General features: G+C 44.0%; 1 protein-coding gene across 4 annotated transcripts in view; it reads right to left on the reverse strand.

The window, feature by feature from the left end:
• Positions 1 to 20,027, reverse strand: part of dis3l (DIS3 like exosome 3'-5' exoribonuclease) — a 69,778-nt gene that overhangs the window by 9,631 nt on the left and 40,120 nt on the right. For 2 of the 4 annotated variants that reach the window (XM_061766230.1, XM_061766232.1), the window contains exons 9-13: positions 18,689 to 18,850; positions 18,305 to 18,555; positions 17,160 to 17,252; positions 15,695 to 15,983; positions 4,007 to 4,242 (exon numbers count right to left, since the gene is read on the reverse strand). In XM_061766230.1, coding sequence (XP_061622214.1) covers positions 4,007 to 4,242; positions 15,695 to 15,983; positions 17,160 to 17,252; positions 18,305 to 18,555; positions 18,689 to 18,850 — 1,031 coding nt within the window. Of the gene's footprint in view, positions 1 to 4,006; positions 4,243 to 15,694; positions 15,984 to 17,159; positions 17,253 to 18,304; positions 18,556 to 18,688; positions 18,851 to 18,947; positions 19,282 to 20,027 lie in introns of those variants that run through there. The other 2 variants (XM_061766233.1, XM_061766231.1) reach the window with 2 other exon arrangements.

Genomic DNA, 20,027 nt, shown 5'->3' on the forward strand with positions numbered 1-20,027 from the left:
CAAGGCACAGATCTGGCCAAGGTTACAAAAACATTCTGCTGCACTTAAGGTTCCTAAGAGCACAGTGGCCTCCATAATCCTTAAATGGAAGCCGTTTGGGACGACCCAAACCCTTCCTAGAGCTGGCTGTCCAGTCAAACTAAGCAATTGGGGGAGAAGAGCCTTGGTGAGAGAGGTAAAGAAGAACCCAAAGATCACTGTGGCTGAGCTCCAGGGATGAACTCGGGAGATGGGAGAAAGTTCTAGAAAGTCAACCATCACTGCAGCCATCCACCAGTCGGGGGTTTATGACAGGGTGGCCCGATGAAAGTCTTTCCTCAGTGCAAGACACATGAAAGCCCGCATGAAGTTTGCTAAAAACACCTGAAGGACTCCAAGATGGTGAGAAATAAAATTATCTGGTCTGATGAGACCAAGATAGAACCTTTTGGCCTTAATTCTAAGCGGTATGAGTGGAGAAAACCAGGCACTGCTCATCACCTGTCCAATACGGTCCCAACAATGAAGCATGGAGGTGGCAGCATCATGCTGTGGGGGTGTTTTTCAGCTGCAGGGACAGGACGACTAGTTGCCATCAAAGGAAAGATGAATGCAGCCAATTACAAGGATATTCTGGACGGAAACCTTCTCCAGAGTGCTCAGACTGGGCTGAAGGTTCACCTTCCAACAAGACAATGACCCTTAGCACACAGCTAAAATAACAGAGGAGTGCCTTCAGGACAACTCTGTGACTGTTCTTGAATGGCCCAGCCAGAGCCCTAACTTAAACCCAATTGAGCATCTCTGGAGGGACCTGAAAATGGCTGTCCACCAATGTTCACCATCCAACCTGACAGAGCTGGAGGGGATCTGCAAGGAGGAATGGTAGAGGATCCCCAAATTCAGCTGTGAAAAACTTGTTGCATCATTCCCAAAAAGACTCATGGCTGTATTAGCTCAAAAGGGTGTTTTTCCTAAATACTGAGCAAAGGGTCTGAATACTTACGGCAGTGTGATATTTAGTTTTTCTTTTTTAATAAATCTGCAAACATTTCAACAATTCCGTTTTTAATGTCATTATGTGTACATTAATGAGGAAAAAAAGAACTTAAATGATTTTAGCAAATGGTTGCAATATAACAAAGAATGAAACATTTAAGGGGGTCTGAATACTTTCCGTACCCACTGTAACTCATGATGGTAGCAGCAGAATTAATTCTGAAGTCTACAAAACCATTTTGTCTGGCAACTTACAAAAACGTGTCGAAACTAATCGGGAGAAGCTTCATCATGCAACAAGACAATGACCCAAAATACACTGCCGTCAACAAAGAACTTCATCAGGAGGAAAAGGTGGAAGTTCTTAGACTGCAGGGGTGTCAAACTCATTTGTATTGCAGGCCAGATTGTAATTACAGTTTCTCTCAGAGGGCCATTAAACCATATAAATGTTTCATCGCCTCCTCATATTATTACATAGACACAACAAATTGATGGATAACTAGTTTTGAAATCAGAATTCAAGGATAATAGTTTGTTCAGCTGCTGTAAAGAGGTGTTTGGTAAGCAAAAAGTGCTTAAATTTGATCAAGAATCATGGAAGTTGCACCTGATTTGCTTTCGCTGGCCACATAAAATTACTTGGCGGGCTGGATTTGGTACAAGGTACGAGGTACTTTTATTGTCAATTCTTCAATATGTGTAACACATACAGAGGATTGAAATTACGGTACTCAAGGACTTGCGGTGCTACAAAAGACAGTACAAATAATATCAATATAAAAGCTAAATAAACTATAGTATATACACTATAGAAAGTCTTAATCGAAAGTGCAAATATCAAAGGTCAGGTGACGTGTGCAACATAGTCAAGGTCAGAGAACCAAGGCAAATAAGACATTTATAAATTAGATGACAAAACCCCAACGCTGCTAAAGTGGCTGGTGCGACCCTGAGTCTGGTGTGTGTGTGTGTATCTACATGTTTGCGGGGTGTTAGTGTTCAGAGTTCTGGTGGGCAGAGGAAAGAAGAGGTAGAGGGGGCAGAGAGTTCAGATTCCTGACAGCCTGATGATGGGTGGCATCCCCCACTATGCGGAGGGCTTTGCGGGTGAGGCGGGTGCTGTAAATGTGAGGTAAATGAGGGAAGAGAGGTTCCGATGATCTTCTCAGCTGCCCTCACTATGCGATGGAGAGTCTTGCGGCAGGATGCGGTGGAGGCTCTGTACCACACAGTGATGCAGTTGGTCAAGATGCTCTCTATGGTCCCTCTGTAGAACGAGCACATGATGGGGGTCGGGGCTCTGGCTCTTCGCAGCTTGCGCAGGAAGTAGAGACGCTGGTGAGCTTTCTTGGCCAGTGATGAGGTGTTGCTGGTCCAGGAGAGGTCCTCGGTGATGTGCACTCCCAGGAAGTTGGTGCCTTGCACCCTCTCCACCGTAGCACCGTTGATGTTCAGGGGAGCATGCTGGGAGTGCGCGGGCGGTGAGTTTGACACGTGTCTTAGAGACTGGCCAAGTCAATCACCAGACCTTAACCCAATAGAGCATGCATTTTACCTCCTGAAGAAGAGACTGAGAAGAGAAACCCCCAGAAACAAACAAGAACTGAAGGAGGCTGCAGTAAAGGCCTGGAGAAGCATTTCAAATGAGTAATTGAACAGTCTGGTGAAGTCAATGGGTTGCAGACTTGATGCTGTTATTGCAAGTAATGGTTATGGCACCAAATATTAAATGTTATTCACTTTAAGTTAATTTAATAATGCCTGTTCCAATACTTTTGCTCACTTGAAAAGTGGGTGGATTCAAACAAAAGGTGCTTTGTGCTCTGAGTTGTTTAACACATTTAAATGTAAATACCATGAAATAAAAGCTGTAATTCTGAACTTTTCCCTCATGTTCATCTTTTGATCCCAAACAAAATTTCTTCAGAATACAACAAAAACAAAGGAAATGACCTTGCCGTTCCAATACTTTTGGAGGGGACTGTATGTGCCCTGCCATTGGCTGGCGACCAGTTCAGGATGCACCCCACCTCTCGCTCAAAGATAGCTGGGATAGGGTTTTCACGTCCGCGACCTTAGTGAGGATAAGCGGTACGGGAAATGGATGGATGTATATTTGGTCACTATGTTATGGATTTCATCTATCGCGGGGGTGATATGGAATGTAACCCCTGCAATAATCGAGGAATTACTGTACCTGTTGAGACACTTCTATATTATTTGTGCACTCACTGTTTTATCACACTGCACTATTTGCATACTGTTGTTGATTACTACCGGCCACTTATGTGTGTCGAGAACTCTCTACACCATTTTCACAATCGTCACTGTACCAGATCATTGCACAATTAGTCACTTTAAATTGCACAATTGGCATTATATCAGCATCGCCACACTAGAGGTACACTTTCATTGCAAAATGACCCTCCTTTTTTTATGTCCTAAACATATATTTTGTCATAGAGGCTGTAAGTTGTCATACTGGAGTGGCTTCAACTACCGGAGTCAAATTCCTTGTGTGTCTTGTAACATACTTGGTCAATAAAGATGATTCTGATAATTTAGTGTACCCCTAATGTGATTTAATTTCCAAAACTGACAATGTTTTTATTTGAAAAAAGATAGTATGTACTACTCGTTCTTTAGACCTGCATTCCCCGTTTAGTGAGCCAAGGCACATATTTTACTTCTCACACAACAACACCAAACAAAAATGCCACAGAACGTGAATACACAGGTTAATTGCCATCTGTCATCATATGTCACTGGCGTTGATGTAGTACATGAAAAAAAATACATTATTTGTAGTAAGTAAATAAACAATAAATGTGTCGGACCAATTAAGTTGGATAATTTTCAGTGGCACACTAATGCACATTGGTTAGGAATCATAATAATGGCAATGAACAATAGTACATGACACACTTGAGCTTCCAACATCTACAAATATTCTCATGTGTAGAGACCCAAAACTGACACATGATACAAAAGAGGACTGCTGTACATGAGAAATGATTAGACAAACCTGGTATCGATGGTGAAACCTCTGGACTTGGCGCTGTCCACCAGCAGGGTGAAGAACTCCTGTCGTGGTGGTGGGTGATGTCGAAGCAGAGCCTGATGAGGAAAGGTCTCCTGGATCTTCCGCGCCACCCAGTGGTTAGCATAGATCATGCACTCGGCCACCGTCTCGTGGATCTCAAGGGGTTGGCACGGGACCAGAGCTATGATGTTCTTTTCATTGTCCAGCTGTGCACGCACCTGCAACCAAATAATGGACATAGAAAATAATAAAAGACCAGAATATAAGGGCCAATCTTAATACTGCCCCTTAGCCCTTTCCCCTTCGTCTCAGCCCTTGGTTTTGCGCGTGAACGAGAACGAAGGGGTGTCCTAATTCTTAGGGGAAGGGCTAACACAAAGGGGTGTATAGCCCTTGAAACCAAGTGAGGTCTGGGCGCTCACTTGAAAGCGAGGAGTATGGTTGTCAGGCGAAGAGCTTGCTTACAAGACGGCAGAATGGACATGGAAGTACATTAATGTGAGCATAATTACTGATTTTCATACTAATGACATTCATGTTTTTAATCAACATAAATATTAGCCATGTTTTGAATTGTTGGTAAACTGCTCGCTATGACGAGCTTGCGTATCGACAAATTCAGAGAAAACGGACAACTATAATCTACTGCATTTTATGAATGATTAGAAATAATTATTAATCAGAATCATCTTTATTTGCCAAGTATGTCCAGAAAACACACAAGGAATTTGTCTCCGGTAATTAGAGCCGCTCTCGTACGACAACACACAGTCAATTGACAGAGAACACTTTTGAGACATAAAGACATTGAGAAAAGCAGTCACTGAGCAATTAAGGGTTGCTAGTTATCTGGTAATGCCGGTACTTTTTAAATTTTATTTATTTATTTGTTGGACAATTGTGCAAAAAGATGCAGAGTCCTCTAGCACTTAGAGCAGTTCGAACGACTAATATTGCAATAGTCCGGTGCAATGACCATTGTGCAAAGGGCGCCGAGACTTCAAGCGAGTAGTACTTCAATCTGGGACAATGTTGATTGTGCAAATGTTGCAGATACTCCTCAGATGCTACTCTGGCATGAGTGCCCAGTATTGGTCAACAACAGATATGCAAATAGTGCAGCGTGGTGAAACTACTACAGTGAGTGCACGAGTAATATATAATTTGCCCGACAGAAATGTGACAACAAACTCAAGACAAAAAGACAAAAAATTGCCAGCATGTTGCTATGGAATTGTAGGTTAGGTGTTTAAGAAGTTGATTGCAAGAGGGAAGAAGCTGTTGGAAGGTCTGCTAGTTCTAGTTGCATTGATCGGTAGCGCCTACCTGAGGGAAGGAGCTGAAAGAGCTAATCACTGCCACTCCTCCATGTTAACATGGATATTTGAATTCAACAGCAGTCAATGGCAGTGAATGCGTTAAGACAGCTTAGTCACATTGAGAAGCTAATGATAGAAATTACTGGCCGCACGCTTACACAACACTGCATAGACTTTTTGTTTGATACATCCCATTACAGACACACACCCAGCTCTTAACTTAAACATATAGTTGCATTACACTTAGTCACAAAGATACAAAATCTGAACAAAATATCAACAGGGTACATTGGGAGGTTCACCCCCGGCGCTCTCTTTGCACCCCGGAACGTTCGGAAACATTGTTGGTGTGCGCCGTTCGGTACAAGCAGAACTGACACATTCAATATGGCGGACCTACTGACGTATCCCTGCCAATAGCCAACATGTTCATTAGTAAATTTATAGAAAATGGAGCGCGCTCTGTCTCTGAATACCGCAATCGAGCCTCGGACTGAATTTCTGAACATACCCAGACACTGAGGCAAAGCTAGGATTGGTCCGAGACTGCATGACGTCAGAATGCAGTCTTTGGACTTCTGGATTTTGTTTTCGCCCTCGTACAGTGCAGACGCTTTTCTGCTTGCTCTGCTTGCTTTGCCTCTGTTTTGCATTTTTTCTTCCTTATAAGCTTGTTTTTCTTCTTCCAAGGAAATTGGAAGAATCGACTCCTGGATATTTTTAAACTTGTGGGACTGTACTTTTTTTTGTAGATGCAGTCAGTTGCTACCATATTCCAATATTTTTTTTATATCCCCTTACGCGTGAGCGTGACCTGCTAATTAGCACAGGCCTGCTAGTGGGAACGAGGCCAGCAACAAGATACCTCTCTATTCCACTGAGGACTAGCACGGACTGCTACAGTCCTGGAAACAAAAATCCACTATCTTGAAGTTTATGCAGAAGTAAATGGACAGTCGGGGAATGAAACCGTTCTACCGATGTCTCAAAATGGTGAGCAGAAGTGTGCTAACAGACAGCCGCTTAGCTCAACAAAGAGGACTGATGTGGAATGTGGAAACGGTAATGGATCCTCCAGCAGTTCTCCCTGGAATTTACTGGGAGAAAAGCCCAAAGATATGGGACAACATCTAAAAGGGAGGAGGACAACACCAGCATATTACCGAGGAATCCGGCTGGCCTGCATTGCGTGCTTCTTCAACCCCGAGTAAGCGGCCGTGGACGATCGCTATAGCGAAGGGCAAGAAAAGAGGACGCGAGTCAATGCAAAACATTGACGTCAGACTTACAAATAGATTTGAGCCAGTTTTACAAGACCCTGGCCAAGAATGCTCATCCCCCATCACCATTGAAAGGTATGAAACTTAAACATACAAGAAAAAAAATGGCACCCCAAACGTTAATAGTTGGTGATGGAGCTTTCAAGGATGTGAAACGTTTTTGCAGTGAGAAGAACACCAAAGTAGTGTTTTACCAATGACATGGTGTCTGATAGCACAAAAAAGATCCTGGAGATCACTAATGAGCTCACCCAACTTTGAAATCTGTCATTATTCACACAGGGTCCCTGGATGTTGTCAAGCTGCAATTAGAGGTACTGAAGCGAGATTTCATTGATCTCCTAACAAAAGTGCAATGTTTGGATGCTGAGGTTTTCAGAAGTGGACCTCTCCCAGCGATACGATTTGGAGATGAATGTTACAGTACATACTTGGTGATTTTAGCTTTTATGAATATCTCTGTTTTTTAGTTAAAGGTGACCCAAAGGTTATTGTTTTAATAATTTATAGGCCTCCAAGATATAATGGAAAACTTATGGAGGATTTTTCAGAAGTCCTGTCAGTTATTTGTACTGACTACAACGATTTTGTCATAACGGGAGACTTCAACATTCATGTTGACAATAACGGGGGAAAAAAAACATCTAAACTCTCTGCTATACTAGACACATCTCAACATATTAAGAGTCCAACCAACACTCAAGGTCACATCTTGGACCTGGTCATCTCTAAGGAAGTTGAAATTCTATCAGTTGAGATTAAGGATATGGCTATTTCTGACCATTTTGCTCCCAAAAGTTCACACTACCTCTGTCAATTAAGAACAGGTACATAAATGAGAGTACCATCACTAAATTTATGGAGACCATAGCTGTGTCACAAACTGTGAATGCTGAGACAGTTGATGAACTTTTGGATAAATTCACCTGGAAAATCTCAAATGTCATGAATGCTGTCACTCCCATTAAAACTAAGACAATCTTGAGGCGACCTAGAACACCGTGGAGGAGCACAATGATGGTAAAGACCTCTTAATCAAAGTGTAGGAAAGCAGAACGTAAGTGGAGAAAAACAAAACTCCAAATTGACTATGACCTCTACAGAAAAACTCTTTGTAATTCTAACCAAGAGTTAGTCAAGGCTAGACAGCAACACATTTTTTAAATCATCAGTAAGAACTTCAACAATACTGTTTGCTGTGGTTGACAAGCTCACAGCCCCCCCCCCGAATCAGATAGCTCCAGAACTCCTAACAGCAAAAAAATTAAAGAATTTGCTTATTTGAGTGAAAAAAAATACAATCCATCAGGTTAAATATCAGCACAAATCCGCAAAATGGTAAAAATGATACTACATCTGAAGCCACCCAGGAAAAACTCTATTACCATGTCAGAATTTGATACAGTTGACCAAAAAACTGTGGAGAAAACGGTTCAGCAACTGAAACCAATCAATGAGCTGTCTTGACTCAAAATCATCTGACGTTTTCAAAGCTATTGCGAAGTCCGTGCTAGCTGACTTGCAGCAAGGCTGGGGGAGGCCACCTCATCCACACGCAGCATCAGCACCGGGGCACCCCAAGATTGTGTCCTCTCTCCGCTGCTCTTCTCTCTCTACACGAACGACTGCACCTCGACGCACCCGGCTGTCAAACTCCTAAAGTTTGCAGATGACACCACTGTCATCAGCCTCATCAAAGACAGTGATGAGTCTGCATATCGACAGGAAGTAGAGGGGCTGGAGCTGCGGTGCGGCTGACACAACCTGGAGCTGAACACGCTCAAGACAGTAGAGATGATCGTGGACTTCAGGAGGCATCCCACGCCACAGCTGCCCCTCACCCTGTCCAGCTGCCTTGTGTCAACCTTCAAGACCTTCAAGTTCTTGGGTATTACAGTTTCTCAGGACCTGAAGTGGGCGATCAACATCAACTCCATCCGAAAAAGGCCCAGCAGAGGATGTACTTCCTGCGGCTTCTGAGGAAGCACTGCCTGCCACAGGAGCTGTTGAGGCAGTTCTACACAGCAGTCATCGAATCTGTCCTGTGTTCTTCCATCACAGTCTGGTTTGGTGTTGCTATAAAAAAGGACAAACTCCGACTGCAACGGACAATTAAAACTGCTGAATAGATTGTCGGTACCCCCCTACCCACTCGTGAGGACTTGCACGCTGCCAGAACCAAGAGAAGAGCGTGCAAAATCCTCTTGGACCCTTTCACATCCTGGTTACCAGCTCTTCCAGTTCCTTCCCTCAGGTAGGCGCTACCGAACAAACTAAAACCAGCAGACATTCCAACAGCTTCTTCCCTCTTGCCATCAACTTCTTAAACAGCTAATTTATTCCATTGCAACATGCTGCCAATTTTTTGCCTCGAGTTTGTTGTCACATTTCTGTCGGGCCAATTATACATTATTTGTGCAATCCCTGTAGTAGTCTCGCCACGCTGCACTATTTTCATATCTGTTTTGACAAATACTGGCCACTCATGCCAGAGTAGCATCTGCACAACTTGCACACTGACTGAGGAGTATCTGCAACATTTGCACACTTGACATTGTCCCAGATTACCGCACTACTAGTCACTTTAAACTGCGTACATTCCTTGAAGTCTCGGTGCCCTTTGCAGAATGGTCATTGCACCGGACTATTGCTATATTAGTCATTCAAACTGCTCTAGAGGCATCTTTTTGCACAATTGTCAAAAAAAAATAAAAATAAAAATTGTACCGGCATTACCAGATTACTAGCAACCTTTTATTGCTCAGCAACTGTTTTTCTCAATGTCTTTATGTCAATTGACTGTCTGTTGTCATACTAGAGCAGTTTTTAAGTCCAGGTTAAAAACTTTTTTTCCTCATGCTTTTTAGAGCATTTCCACTTTTAAATAATATTTCTTACACTGTACGCTGTATTGTACTTTTTTTCTGTCTTTGTTTTAAATGTTTATAAGCTGTTTTATTTTTATTATATTTTTGTTTTTAAATGCTTTTAACCATGTAAATAAAGCACATTGAGTTACCTTGTGTATCAAATGCACGATAGAAATAAATTTGCTTTGCTTTACTTACTGGTATTGCTGCTTTGCCAGCCTTCATTATCGGCTCCCTAAAATTCTCATCAATTACTTCAATACCTGCTTTAACATTTCCAGTGGGTACGGAAAGTATTCAGACCCCCTTAAATTTTTCACTCTTTTTTATCTTGCAGCCATCTGTTAAAATCAAAGTTAATTTTTTTCCTCATTAATGTACACACAGCACCTCATATTGACAGAAAAACACAGAATTATTGAAAGTTTTGCAGATTTATGAAAAAAAAAACCTAAATATCACACAGCCATACATATTCAGACCCTTTGCTCAGTATTTAGTAGAAGCACCTTTTTAAGCTAATACAGCCAAGAGTCTTGTCAGGTCTCTCCAGAGATGCTCAATTGGGTTTAAGGCAGGGCTCTGGCTGGGCCGTTCAAAAACAGTCACTGAGTTATTTTAGCTGTGTGATTAGGGTTATTGTCTTGTTGGAAGGTGAACCGTCGGCCCAGTCTGAGTTCCTCAGCACTCTTGGAGGTTTTCGTCCAGGATATCCCTGTATCATCTTTCCTTTGATTGCAACCAGTCGTCCTGTCCCTGCACCTGAAAAACACCCCCACAGCATGATGCTCCAACCAACATGCTTCACTATTGGGACTGTATTGGACAGGTGATGAGCAGTGCCTGGTTTTCTCCACACATGGCACTTCGAATTAAGGCCAACAGTTTCTAGCTTGGTCTCATCAGACCAGAGAATCTTCTTTCTCACCATCTTAGAGTCCTTCAGCTGTTTTTTTTTTCTTTTTTTTTTAGCAAACTGTGCGGGCTTTCATATGTCTTGCACTGAGGAGAGGCTTCCGTCGGCGCCATGAAGCCCCGACTGGTGGAGGGCTGCAGTGATGGTTGACTTTCTAGAACTTTCTCCCATCTCCCGACGGCATCGCTCGAGCTCAGCCACAGTGATCTTTGGGTTCTTCTTTACCTCTCTCACCAAGGTTCTTCTCCCCTTATTGCTCAGTTTGGCCGGACGGCCAGCTCTAGGAAGGGTTCTGGTCATCCCAAACGTCTTCCATTTCAGGATTATGGAGGCCACTGTGCTCTTAGGAACCTTAAGTGGAGCAGAAAGTTTTTTGTAACCTTGGCCAGATTTGTGCCTTGCCACAATTCTGTCTCTGAGTTCTTCAGGCAGTTGCTTTGACCTCATGATTTTCATTTGCTCTGACATTCTGTTAGCTGTAAGGTCTTATATAGACAGGTGTGTGGCTTTCCTAATAAAGTCCAATCAGTATAATCATACACAGCTGGACTCCAATGAAGGTGTCGAACCATCTCAAGGATGATCAGAAGAAATGGACAGCACCAGAGTTAAATATATGAGTGTCACAGCAAAGGGTCTGTAGACTTATGGCTGTGTGATTTCAGTTTTTCTCTTTTTAATAAATCTGCAAAAATTTAAATTCCGTTTTTTTCTGTCAAAATGGGGTGTTGTGTGTACATTAATGAGGAAAAAAAAAAGAAATGATTTTAGCAAATGGCTGTAATATAACAAAGAGTGAAAAATTTAGCGGCACGGTGGGCAGGTGGTTAGCACATCTGCCTCACAGTTCTGAGGACTGGGGTTCAAATCCCGGCCGCACCTATGTGGAGTTTGCATGTTCTCCCTGTGCCTGAGTCGGTTTCCTCCGGGAACACATCCCTCCCAAAAAAAACATGCATGGTAGGTTAATTAAAGACTCTAAATTGCCCGTAGGTGTGAATGGCTGTTTATGTCTATGTGCCCAGTGATTGGCTGGCAAACAGGGTGTACCCCGCCTCTCGCCTGGAGATAGCTGGGATAGGTTCCGGCACGCCTGCGACCCTAGTGAGGGGAAGCGGAATGGAAGATGAATGAATGAAAAATTAAAGGGGGTCTGAATACTTTCCGTACCTACTGTGTGTGTGCGTGTCTGTGTGTGTGTATATAATATAAAATTGCGTGCTCATGTTTTACCTCAAATTGTGAGATGCCTAACTGATTGTCATTGTTCCTGTGACAGGAAGATTTTTTCTATTGTATTCTGTTTGATATTTTTTTTTTCTGTTTACAAATATTTTGTTGTGTGTTTTGTGCTGGTTGTTATTGCTATTTATTGGCCGATGTTAGGCCATAAAGTCAGTTTGTTAAAATGCGTTCCTGCTGTAAAAAAAAAAGAGTAGTGTAGATAGAGTCTATCTAGAGTAGATAAAGATGAAAAATAGACATGTATGCACTGAACTATGTGGGTGGCAATATTATAAACAATTTCAAAATACCAGTCACCTTTCCAAACTGCATGAACTGCTAGACAAATTTAAAAAATTATAATAAAAAGCTATTTATAATAGCAACATTCATTTGACACAAGATGTCATCTTCTAAATGTAAACAATTGTCACGTTGGCCTACAACACAGCCAGCAGGCCTGTGCGGGCCAGGGGGAGTGTCCCAATTCCTTCATCTTGGCCGAGGGCCAAGATGAAGGGGTATGATAAAGAGGGACAGGGGTACGACGAAGGGCTAAGGGATCGAATTGGGATTGGCCCTAAAAAGGTATGTGGTTATGGAGTGATGATTCATCAAAAGTTTAGGTACTATATTTTAGTACTTCTAATGTACTAATGAAAACTTGGCTCACAAGTGGAAAAATATATTGTCTTAGAATTTTTTTTGCATGACAGGCTTACCTTGGGGTCATATTCGATTGAGTCCTGCTTTTTTGATGAACAGATTTTTAAAACTGTAACCTGTTTCTGCTTTTTCCACCATAAAACATCATTAAACTGTTTCCAGTTAGACCAGAATGCCTATGCTTTTGTTCCCATCCAACTGATCTGGTTCCGATTCCTTATTTCGATTCTGGTACCAAACGATTCTCGACTCCGATTCTTAGGGGGCTGGGTCAAAAAAGTTTGCATGGTTTAAATAAAAGATGTCCCAATTATGAACATCCATTTTCTTAGCAGCCCGCAGCATGGACTAAAATGAACATTTGACTCGAGGTTCTTTATAACCAGTATCAATATCAAACCTATGAACTAAAAGGCAATGTGTGTGGAACTAGCCTAATAGACTTATCCATCCATCCATCCATTTTCTACCGCTTATCCGGGTCGGGTCGCGGGGGCAGTAGCTTTAGCAGGGACACCCAGACTTCCCTCTCCCCAGCCACTTCATCCAGCTCTTCCGGGGGGATCCGAGGCGTTCCCAGGCCAGCCGAAGGACGTAGTCTCTCCAGCGTGTCCTGGGTTGTCCCCGGGGTCTCCTCCCGGTGGGACGTGCCCGGAACACCTCACCAGAGAGGCGTCCGGGAGGCATCCGAATCAGATGCCCCAGCCACCTCATCTGGCTCCTCTCAATGTGGAGGAGCAGCGACTCTACTCTGAGATCCTCCCGGATGACCGAGCTTCTCACCCTATCTCTAAGGGAGAGCCCGGACACCCTGCTGAGGAAACTCATTTCGGCCGCTTGTATCCGGGATCTTGTTCTTTCGGTCACGACCCACAGCTTGTGACCAAATTGAGAGCTTTGCCTTTCGGCTGAGCTGCTTCTTTACCACAACGGACCGATACAAAGTCCGCATCACTGCAGACACTGCACCGATCCGCCTGTCGATCTCCCGTTCCATTTTTCCCTCACTCGTGAACAAGACCCCAAGATACTTGAACTCCTCCACTTGGGGCAGGATCTCATGCCCGACCTGGAGAGGGCATGCCACCCTTTTCCGACTGAGGACCATGGCCTCAGATTTGGAGGTGCTCATTCTCATCCCAGCCGCTTCACACTCGGCTGTGAACTGCTCCAGTGAGAGTTGGAGGTCACGGCTTGATGAAGCCAACAGAACCACATCATCTGCAAAAAGCAGAGATGCAATACTGAGGCCACCAAACCGGACCCCCTCTACGCCTCGGCTGCACCTCGAAATTCTGTCCATAAAAGTTATGAACAGAATCGGTGACAAAGGGCAGCCTTAGCGGAGTCCGAGTCTGACTTACTGCCGGATATGCGGACCAAACTCTGACTCCGGTCGTACAGGGACCGAACAGCCCGTATCAGGGGGTTCGGTACCCCATACTCCCGAAGCACCCTCCACAGGACTCCCCGAGGGACACGGTCGAACGCCTTCTCCAAGTCCATAAAACACATGTAGACTGGTTGGGTGAACTCCCATGCACCCTCGAGGACCCTGCCGAGGGTGTAGAGCTGGTCCACTGTTCCACGGCCAGGACGAAAACCACACTGCTCCTCCTGAATCTGAGATTCAACTTCCCGACGGACCCTCCTCTCCAGCACCCCTGAATAGACCTTACCAGGGAGGCTGAGGAGTTGGTCCCCCTGTAGTTGGAACACACCCTCCGGTCCCCCTTCTCAAAAAGGGGGACCACCAACCCAGTCTGCCAATCCAGTGGCACTGTCCCCGATGTCCACACGATGTTGCAGAGGCGTGTCAACCAGGACAGCCCCACAACATCCAGAGCCTTTAGCTCCACCCCTCTCTTCACCCGAGTGTCCAAGACATGCGGCCGCAAGTCCGATGACACGACCACAAAGTCGATCATCGAACTGCGACCACGTGAGCATTGATGTCCCCCAGCAGGATGATGTAGTCCCCAGCGGGAGCGCTCTCCAGCACCCCCTCCAAGGACTCCAAAAAGGGTGGGTACTCTGAACTGCTGTTTGGTGCATAGGCACAAACAACAGTCAGGACCCTACCCCTCTCGTCCACCAGGGTTAACCCCAACGTACAGGCGCCAAGCCGGGAGGCAATAAGTATACCCACACCTGCTCGGCGCCTCTCACCGTGGGCAACTCCAGAGTGGAAGAGAGTCCAACCCCTCTCGAGAGGACTGGTACCAGAGCCCAAGCTGTGTGTGGAGGCGATTCCGACTATATCTAGTCAGAACTTCTCGACCTCACACACCAGCTCGGGCTCCCTCCCTGCCAGAGAGGTGACATTCCACGTCCCTAGAGCCAGCTTCTGTAGCCGGGGATCGGATCGCCAAGGTCCCCGCCTTCGGCCACCGCCCAGCTCACACTGCACCCGACCCCAATGGCCCCTCCCACAGGTGGTGATCCCATGGGAAGGGGGACCCATGTTACCCTTTCGGGCTGTGCATTTTGGCACTAAAAGTGACTTCACAGGGCACCGGAGATTTATTTTATTTATTTTATTTTTTTTAATGGATGGAACCAAATGCTATAAAACACTGATTCCTTTCCCTACACACTGATGAGGCACAAGGTTAGTGTTTGTCATACTGTGAGACATTTATGTGAATTTTGTCCCAATTCATTATGATGTAAAGTTGCTACGGTGAAGTTTAGCCCAATGTTAAATTAAGCTGCTTCTTTTTTTTTTGTTATCAGCGCTTACGTTGGTTTGAAGATTAAAATAAACGATAAAAACCATCAGTGCAAAAGTGCAAGCAACCGTTTACCTTGTTAGCTGTCTCAATGTTGGCATAGACTTATTTTCTTGTTTCACTCACCCAGTTGACTGAGAGTTGACTTCATTGAAGCTCCGTGCCGTGTAGGCTGAGGCTCGGAGCGCGTCAGATGCTACACATTGTGAAAGCCTCCTTTGCACAATGTAATGTTATTCAAAGTGTTGTACTGAGGCGACTGGTTATTCATTTTAACAAAGTTAAGACACGTTAGTCCCGGTTCAAATCGGCTCTCGATTCTTGATGCCCAACCCTACCAGCAGATGTGAATGTGCGTGCGAATGGTTCTTTGTTTATATGTGCCCTGTGATTGGTTGGCGACCAGTCCAGGGTGTACCCCGCCTCTCGCCCCAACATAGCTGGGATAGGCTCCAGTACGCCCGCGACCCTTGTGAGGATAAGAGGTACAGAAAATGGATGGATAATAAAATATGGGATAATAGCATTTCTGCCTCACAGTTTTGAGATTCAGGGTTTGAGTCTCAGCTCTGGCATTCCCTCCTTTAGCATTTTCGTATCAAAAGGTTTATCCCCTATAGTAAGTCCTACACACTTAACACCACCAAACTATCTCACTAATACCTCCACCCCTTCCAGTTCCAATGCACCGCCTCGATCTCGCTGCGCCCGGAGGTGTCGTGCCACGTGGGTCAGTATCTCCAGAGCCTGGGTGAGCTGAGCCAACTTGGCGTCCCTTTCTGAGGAGTTAAGCTGGGTCAGCTCCAGTACCTCGGCCTGCTCGCCATTGAGAAGGGTCTGAGCCAGCTCGTAGTGGAGCTGATAGGAGGAGCGGATGATTGTGCGACCATACCACACGTTGTTGACGGCGAGCGTGTGCGCGTCAAGCTCCCACAGTACGCTCATTGCATACCTGGATTCAACACATTTGTAGTACAACCAATCATAGAAATTGCATGTATTATATACAGTACTTAAAAAGCGTGTACAGTGAACCCCTGCTATGTCGCAGATTTTCATGCTATCCTTACTGTTTTTTACAGTATGCAGGCAAGTCCGAATTTAGAGTTGTGCACCTTCAATGTATCACATGCTGCAACATGCTCCTTCAATGTATTATAGTGACATATTATGTTGTTTGAATATTCATTATCAAAGCAGAGAATATATTCCTGTGAGTATTGTTGAATGCTGTTTGTATGTGTTGCTGATCTGTGTGTGTTAAAGTTGCAGTTGGTTCAAGGTTTATAATTACCATAACAGCTAATCTAATTTCCGTTAGCCAGTCAATGGCGTATCACATAATATGTTAGCATTAAGCTAACAGATTTTCGTTAGACACAATTAAATGGTTAGGTTGTACATTTTGGTGTTTAAATAAACAATGTTTAATTCTTTTTTGTTTTATGTGTCACTCGCAGTAAACGTGGACAGGGCATGAGAAATAAAGAACTTGAATCCAGTACGTTCTGCCTCTATTTGGAGAACCGGGCGTGTGAGTCTTCTTTTTGTTTCCTCAAAGTGATGTTACATCACTTTGAGGAAACAAAAAGAAGACCACATTAACACATTTTGTTAATGTGGTCAACCAGAACTGCTGGGAATGCAACGTTATCAATGTCATTTGACCATCGTTCCTGTCATGCTGGGTTGCGTGTTTTTGTTTGCACATTAAGGAGCACAGTCCTGTTTTTGGTTTGATTCCTCATTTAAAAAAACATTGAAGCAACATGTTTTGCCTCATGTGTTTGAGAAAGCTGCAGCTGGCTACTAAATGGGTGGCAACAATGGGTAAATGAAATGCCAGTATTTTGTGGGTAATAGCAACATACAGCATTGAAAAAAATAACTATTAACTTGTTCATTTTTGGACCGGGGAACTTAATTCAAAATTTCAAATTATGAAAGGAACTCGTTCATTTTTGGAATGGTGAACTTTGAACTACTTTGCAGGTTTAAAAAAAAAAAGTCACAATGTCATTCAGTATTGTGTAGCCCAAGTATGGAACATAGCTATACCCCACCCAGACTCTTAAGAACAAAAACTGGGGTTCACTGTAAATCAAAGAAACATAATACTCCCACCGACCTGTCGACTCCTCCCAACAGAGAGCAGAGATCTGCACTGAGAATTGCTGGCAACATGTCATACCTGCGGTCTGCAAGGTAGTAAGTTGTAGCCCTGAAACACAAGTGCGACACAGGAAATTTTGCCCATCCCATCCTCCTGCTTTGCCTCACGGCCATATCATTTTGTCCTCGGTGGGCTAAAACCGGCTGCCGTGGCCTCCGGCAAACATTGTTAGTCGTTGGTTAGGCTTGGTTAGGCCACTCACGGTAATTACACAATAATTTTAATTTATGCACAAGTAAATCAATAGGCATGGCACTCAGAGAAGTGCAGAGCAAACAATCTTAATTTGGATCAGCACCAAATTCATAGATTTACTCCTCACAAACAACATTCAAATAAAAAAAATAACATCCCTGACAAAGGCACATATTTCCATGCAAATGTAAACGTCCTTAATATCAAGTGCTAATTAAAAACAGAATTATAACCATTTATCTATGCAGAGCTTATATAGACTATAACCAGGTGCGCAGTTGTACATATGGGTAAAAAAAACAAGGAAGGGATGCTTTTGCGATTCATCAAACTACTTCTTTTTAATGCATAACATTAAAAACATTTGCAACACTATTTGCTTTTCAGTGCTTTAAGAGCAGCCATTTAAATAGAAAGTTACATACTAGTAGGTTTAGTTGTACTTATTGTATTCTTTTCAATTGAAATTGAAATTAGTCATTATTCCTGTATTTTGTCCATTGTATGAGCTTAGTCACAAAAATGGCTTAAGAAAAGTATGAGGACCACAAAAACCCACATCTTTCCCTGGGAACAAGACCCCAAAAAGTTATGTACACCCCTGAATATAAACTAACTATCAAATCACAAAATGAAGTATGATGGAACGTTTTAGAGTGGTAAACAAGAGAGTAAGTGCAGTAGCATTAAGAGGGTGATCTATTTGTCTCGACCTTGGTAAAGTCACAGGAATTTAAACAATCTCAGACTGGATTTGGAGAGAGAAATCAAGAAGCTGACTGACAAGAGGTAATTTTTTCACGTGCAATACTCATCCATTAACTGAATTACTGAAATTTGTTTTTACAAAGGTAATACAAACATTTAATACTTTAACACTCTGCAGGAACAACTCAATCGCTCACCTTGCTTGTGCCTCTAAGTCAGTGAGAGAGCCTTCAGAAACAAAGTGTGTAACATCCGCAATGTGGACCCCGAGCTCCAGCAGCTTTCCACCTGCGAGGCTGCGCACAGACAGCGTGTCATCAACATCCTCGCAGCCAACGGGGTCAATGCTGAACACCAGGTGACTCTCCCTCAGGTCCCGTCGCTCAGCCACCCGAGCAGGATCCACCTTCCAGGGCTTCTCAGGAGAATTCAGAGGCATCTCTTTCAGCTGGGGGGAACCAGACACAAGATTGAAAAAAAAGAAAAAAGAAAAATAGAAATTGAAGTTACAGTGTGCTGTGACATTCTTCACTACATAAATTGAACATACAGAATCTATGTGTATGAGTTAGTCCTCTGACCTGTGCATCGGAGAAGGGAGGGACATGGATGCAGTTCTCTATGAGGATGGTCTGTATTTCAGTCTCAAGCTCACCAGCCCGACCCAGAACCCTCACATTGTGTCCATTAGGATACAGTGATGTGCTTTCCCATGAGTCAATGCGCACCACCACTCTGTGGTCCTGGCCAAAATCAGAGAGGGAGGTAATGTTGGCAGTGAATATCCATCCATCCATTTTCCATACTGCCTATCCTCACTAGGGTCGCGGGGGTGCCTACCTCAGTTGACTGTGGGCGAGAGGAGGGGTACACCCTGAACTGGTTGCCAGCCAATTGCAGGGCACATGTAAACAAACAACCATTTGCACTGCACTCACATTGACACCTACAGACGATTTCGTCTTCAATTAACCTACCATGCATGTTTTTAGGAAGTGGGAGTATACTGGCGTACCCAGAGAAAACCCACGCAGTCACGGGGAGAACATGCAAACCACACACAGGCGGGGCCCGATTTGAAACCAGGTCCTCAGAACTGTGAGGCAGATGTGCTAATCAGTTGATCACAGTTCCACCTGGCAGTCAATAGTGTTTGGCAAATTTATTTAATAAAAAAATCTATATTATTGTATATATATTATTAGAATTATAGAATGCAGCCCTATGGGGGGCACAAGTCAGTGCAAACTGTAGGCCGGTCCCAAGCCCGGATAAATGCAGAGGGTTGCGTCAGGAAGGGCATCCGGCTTAAAACCTTGCCAAACAAATATGAGCGTTCATCCAAAGAATTCCATACCGGATCGGTCGTGGCCCGGGTTAACAACGTCCGCCACCGGCGCCGTCAACCTGCAGGGCGCTGTTGGAAATTCAGCTACTGTGGGTCGAAGTCGAAGTCAAAGAAGAAGAAGAAGAAGAGGTGGAAAGCGGGTTCTTCGGCAGAAAGAGAAGAGGAAAACACAGAGCCTAGAACTGAATGTGGGGACTTTGAATGTTGGGACTATGACAGGAAAATCCCGGGAGTTGGTTGACATGATGATTAGGAGAAAGGTTGATATATTGTGTGTCCAGGAGACCAGGTGGAAAGGCAGTAAGGCTAGAAGTTTAGGGGCAGGGTTTAAATTATTTTACCATGGTGTAGATGGGAAGAGAAATGGAGTCGGGGTTATTTTAAAAGAGCAGTTGGCTAAGAATGTCTTGGAGGTGAAAAGAGTATCAGATCGAGTGATGAGGCTGAAATTTGAAATTGAGGGTGTTATGTGTAATGTGATTAGTGGCTATGCCCCACAGGTAGGATGTGACCTAGAGGTGAAAGAGAAATTCTGGAAGGAGCTAGATGATGTAGTTCTGAGCATCCCAGAC

Source organism: Phyllopteryx taeniolatus, chromosome 2 (genome assembly GCF_024500385.1).
Source record: "Phyllopteryx taeniolatus isolate TA_2022b chromosome 2, UOR_Ptae_1.2, whole genome shotgun sequence".
Classification (NCBI taxonomy): Eukaryota; Metazoa; Chordata; class Actinopteri; order Syngnathiformes; family Syngnathidae; genus Phyllopteryx; species Phyllopteryx taeniolatus.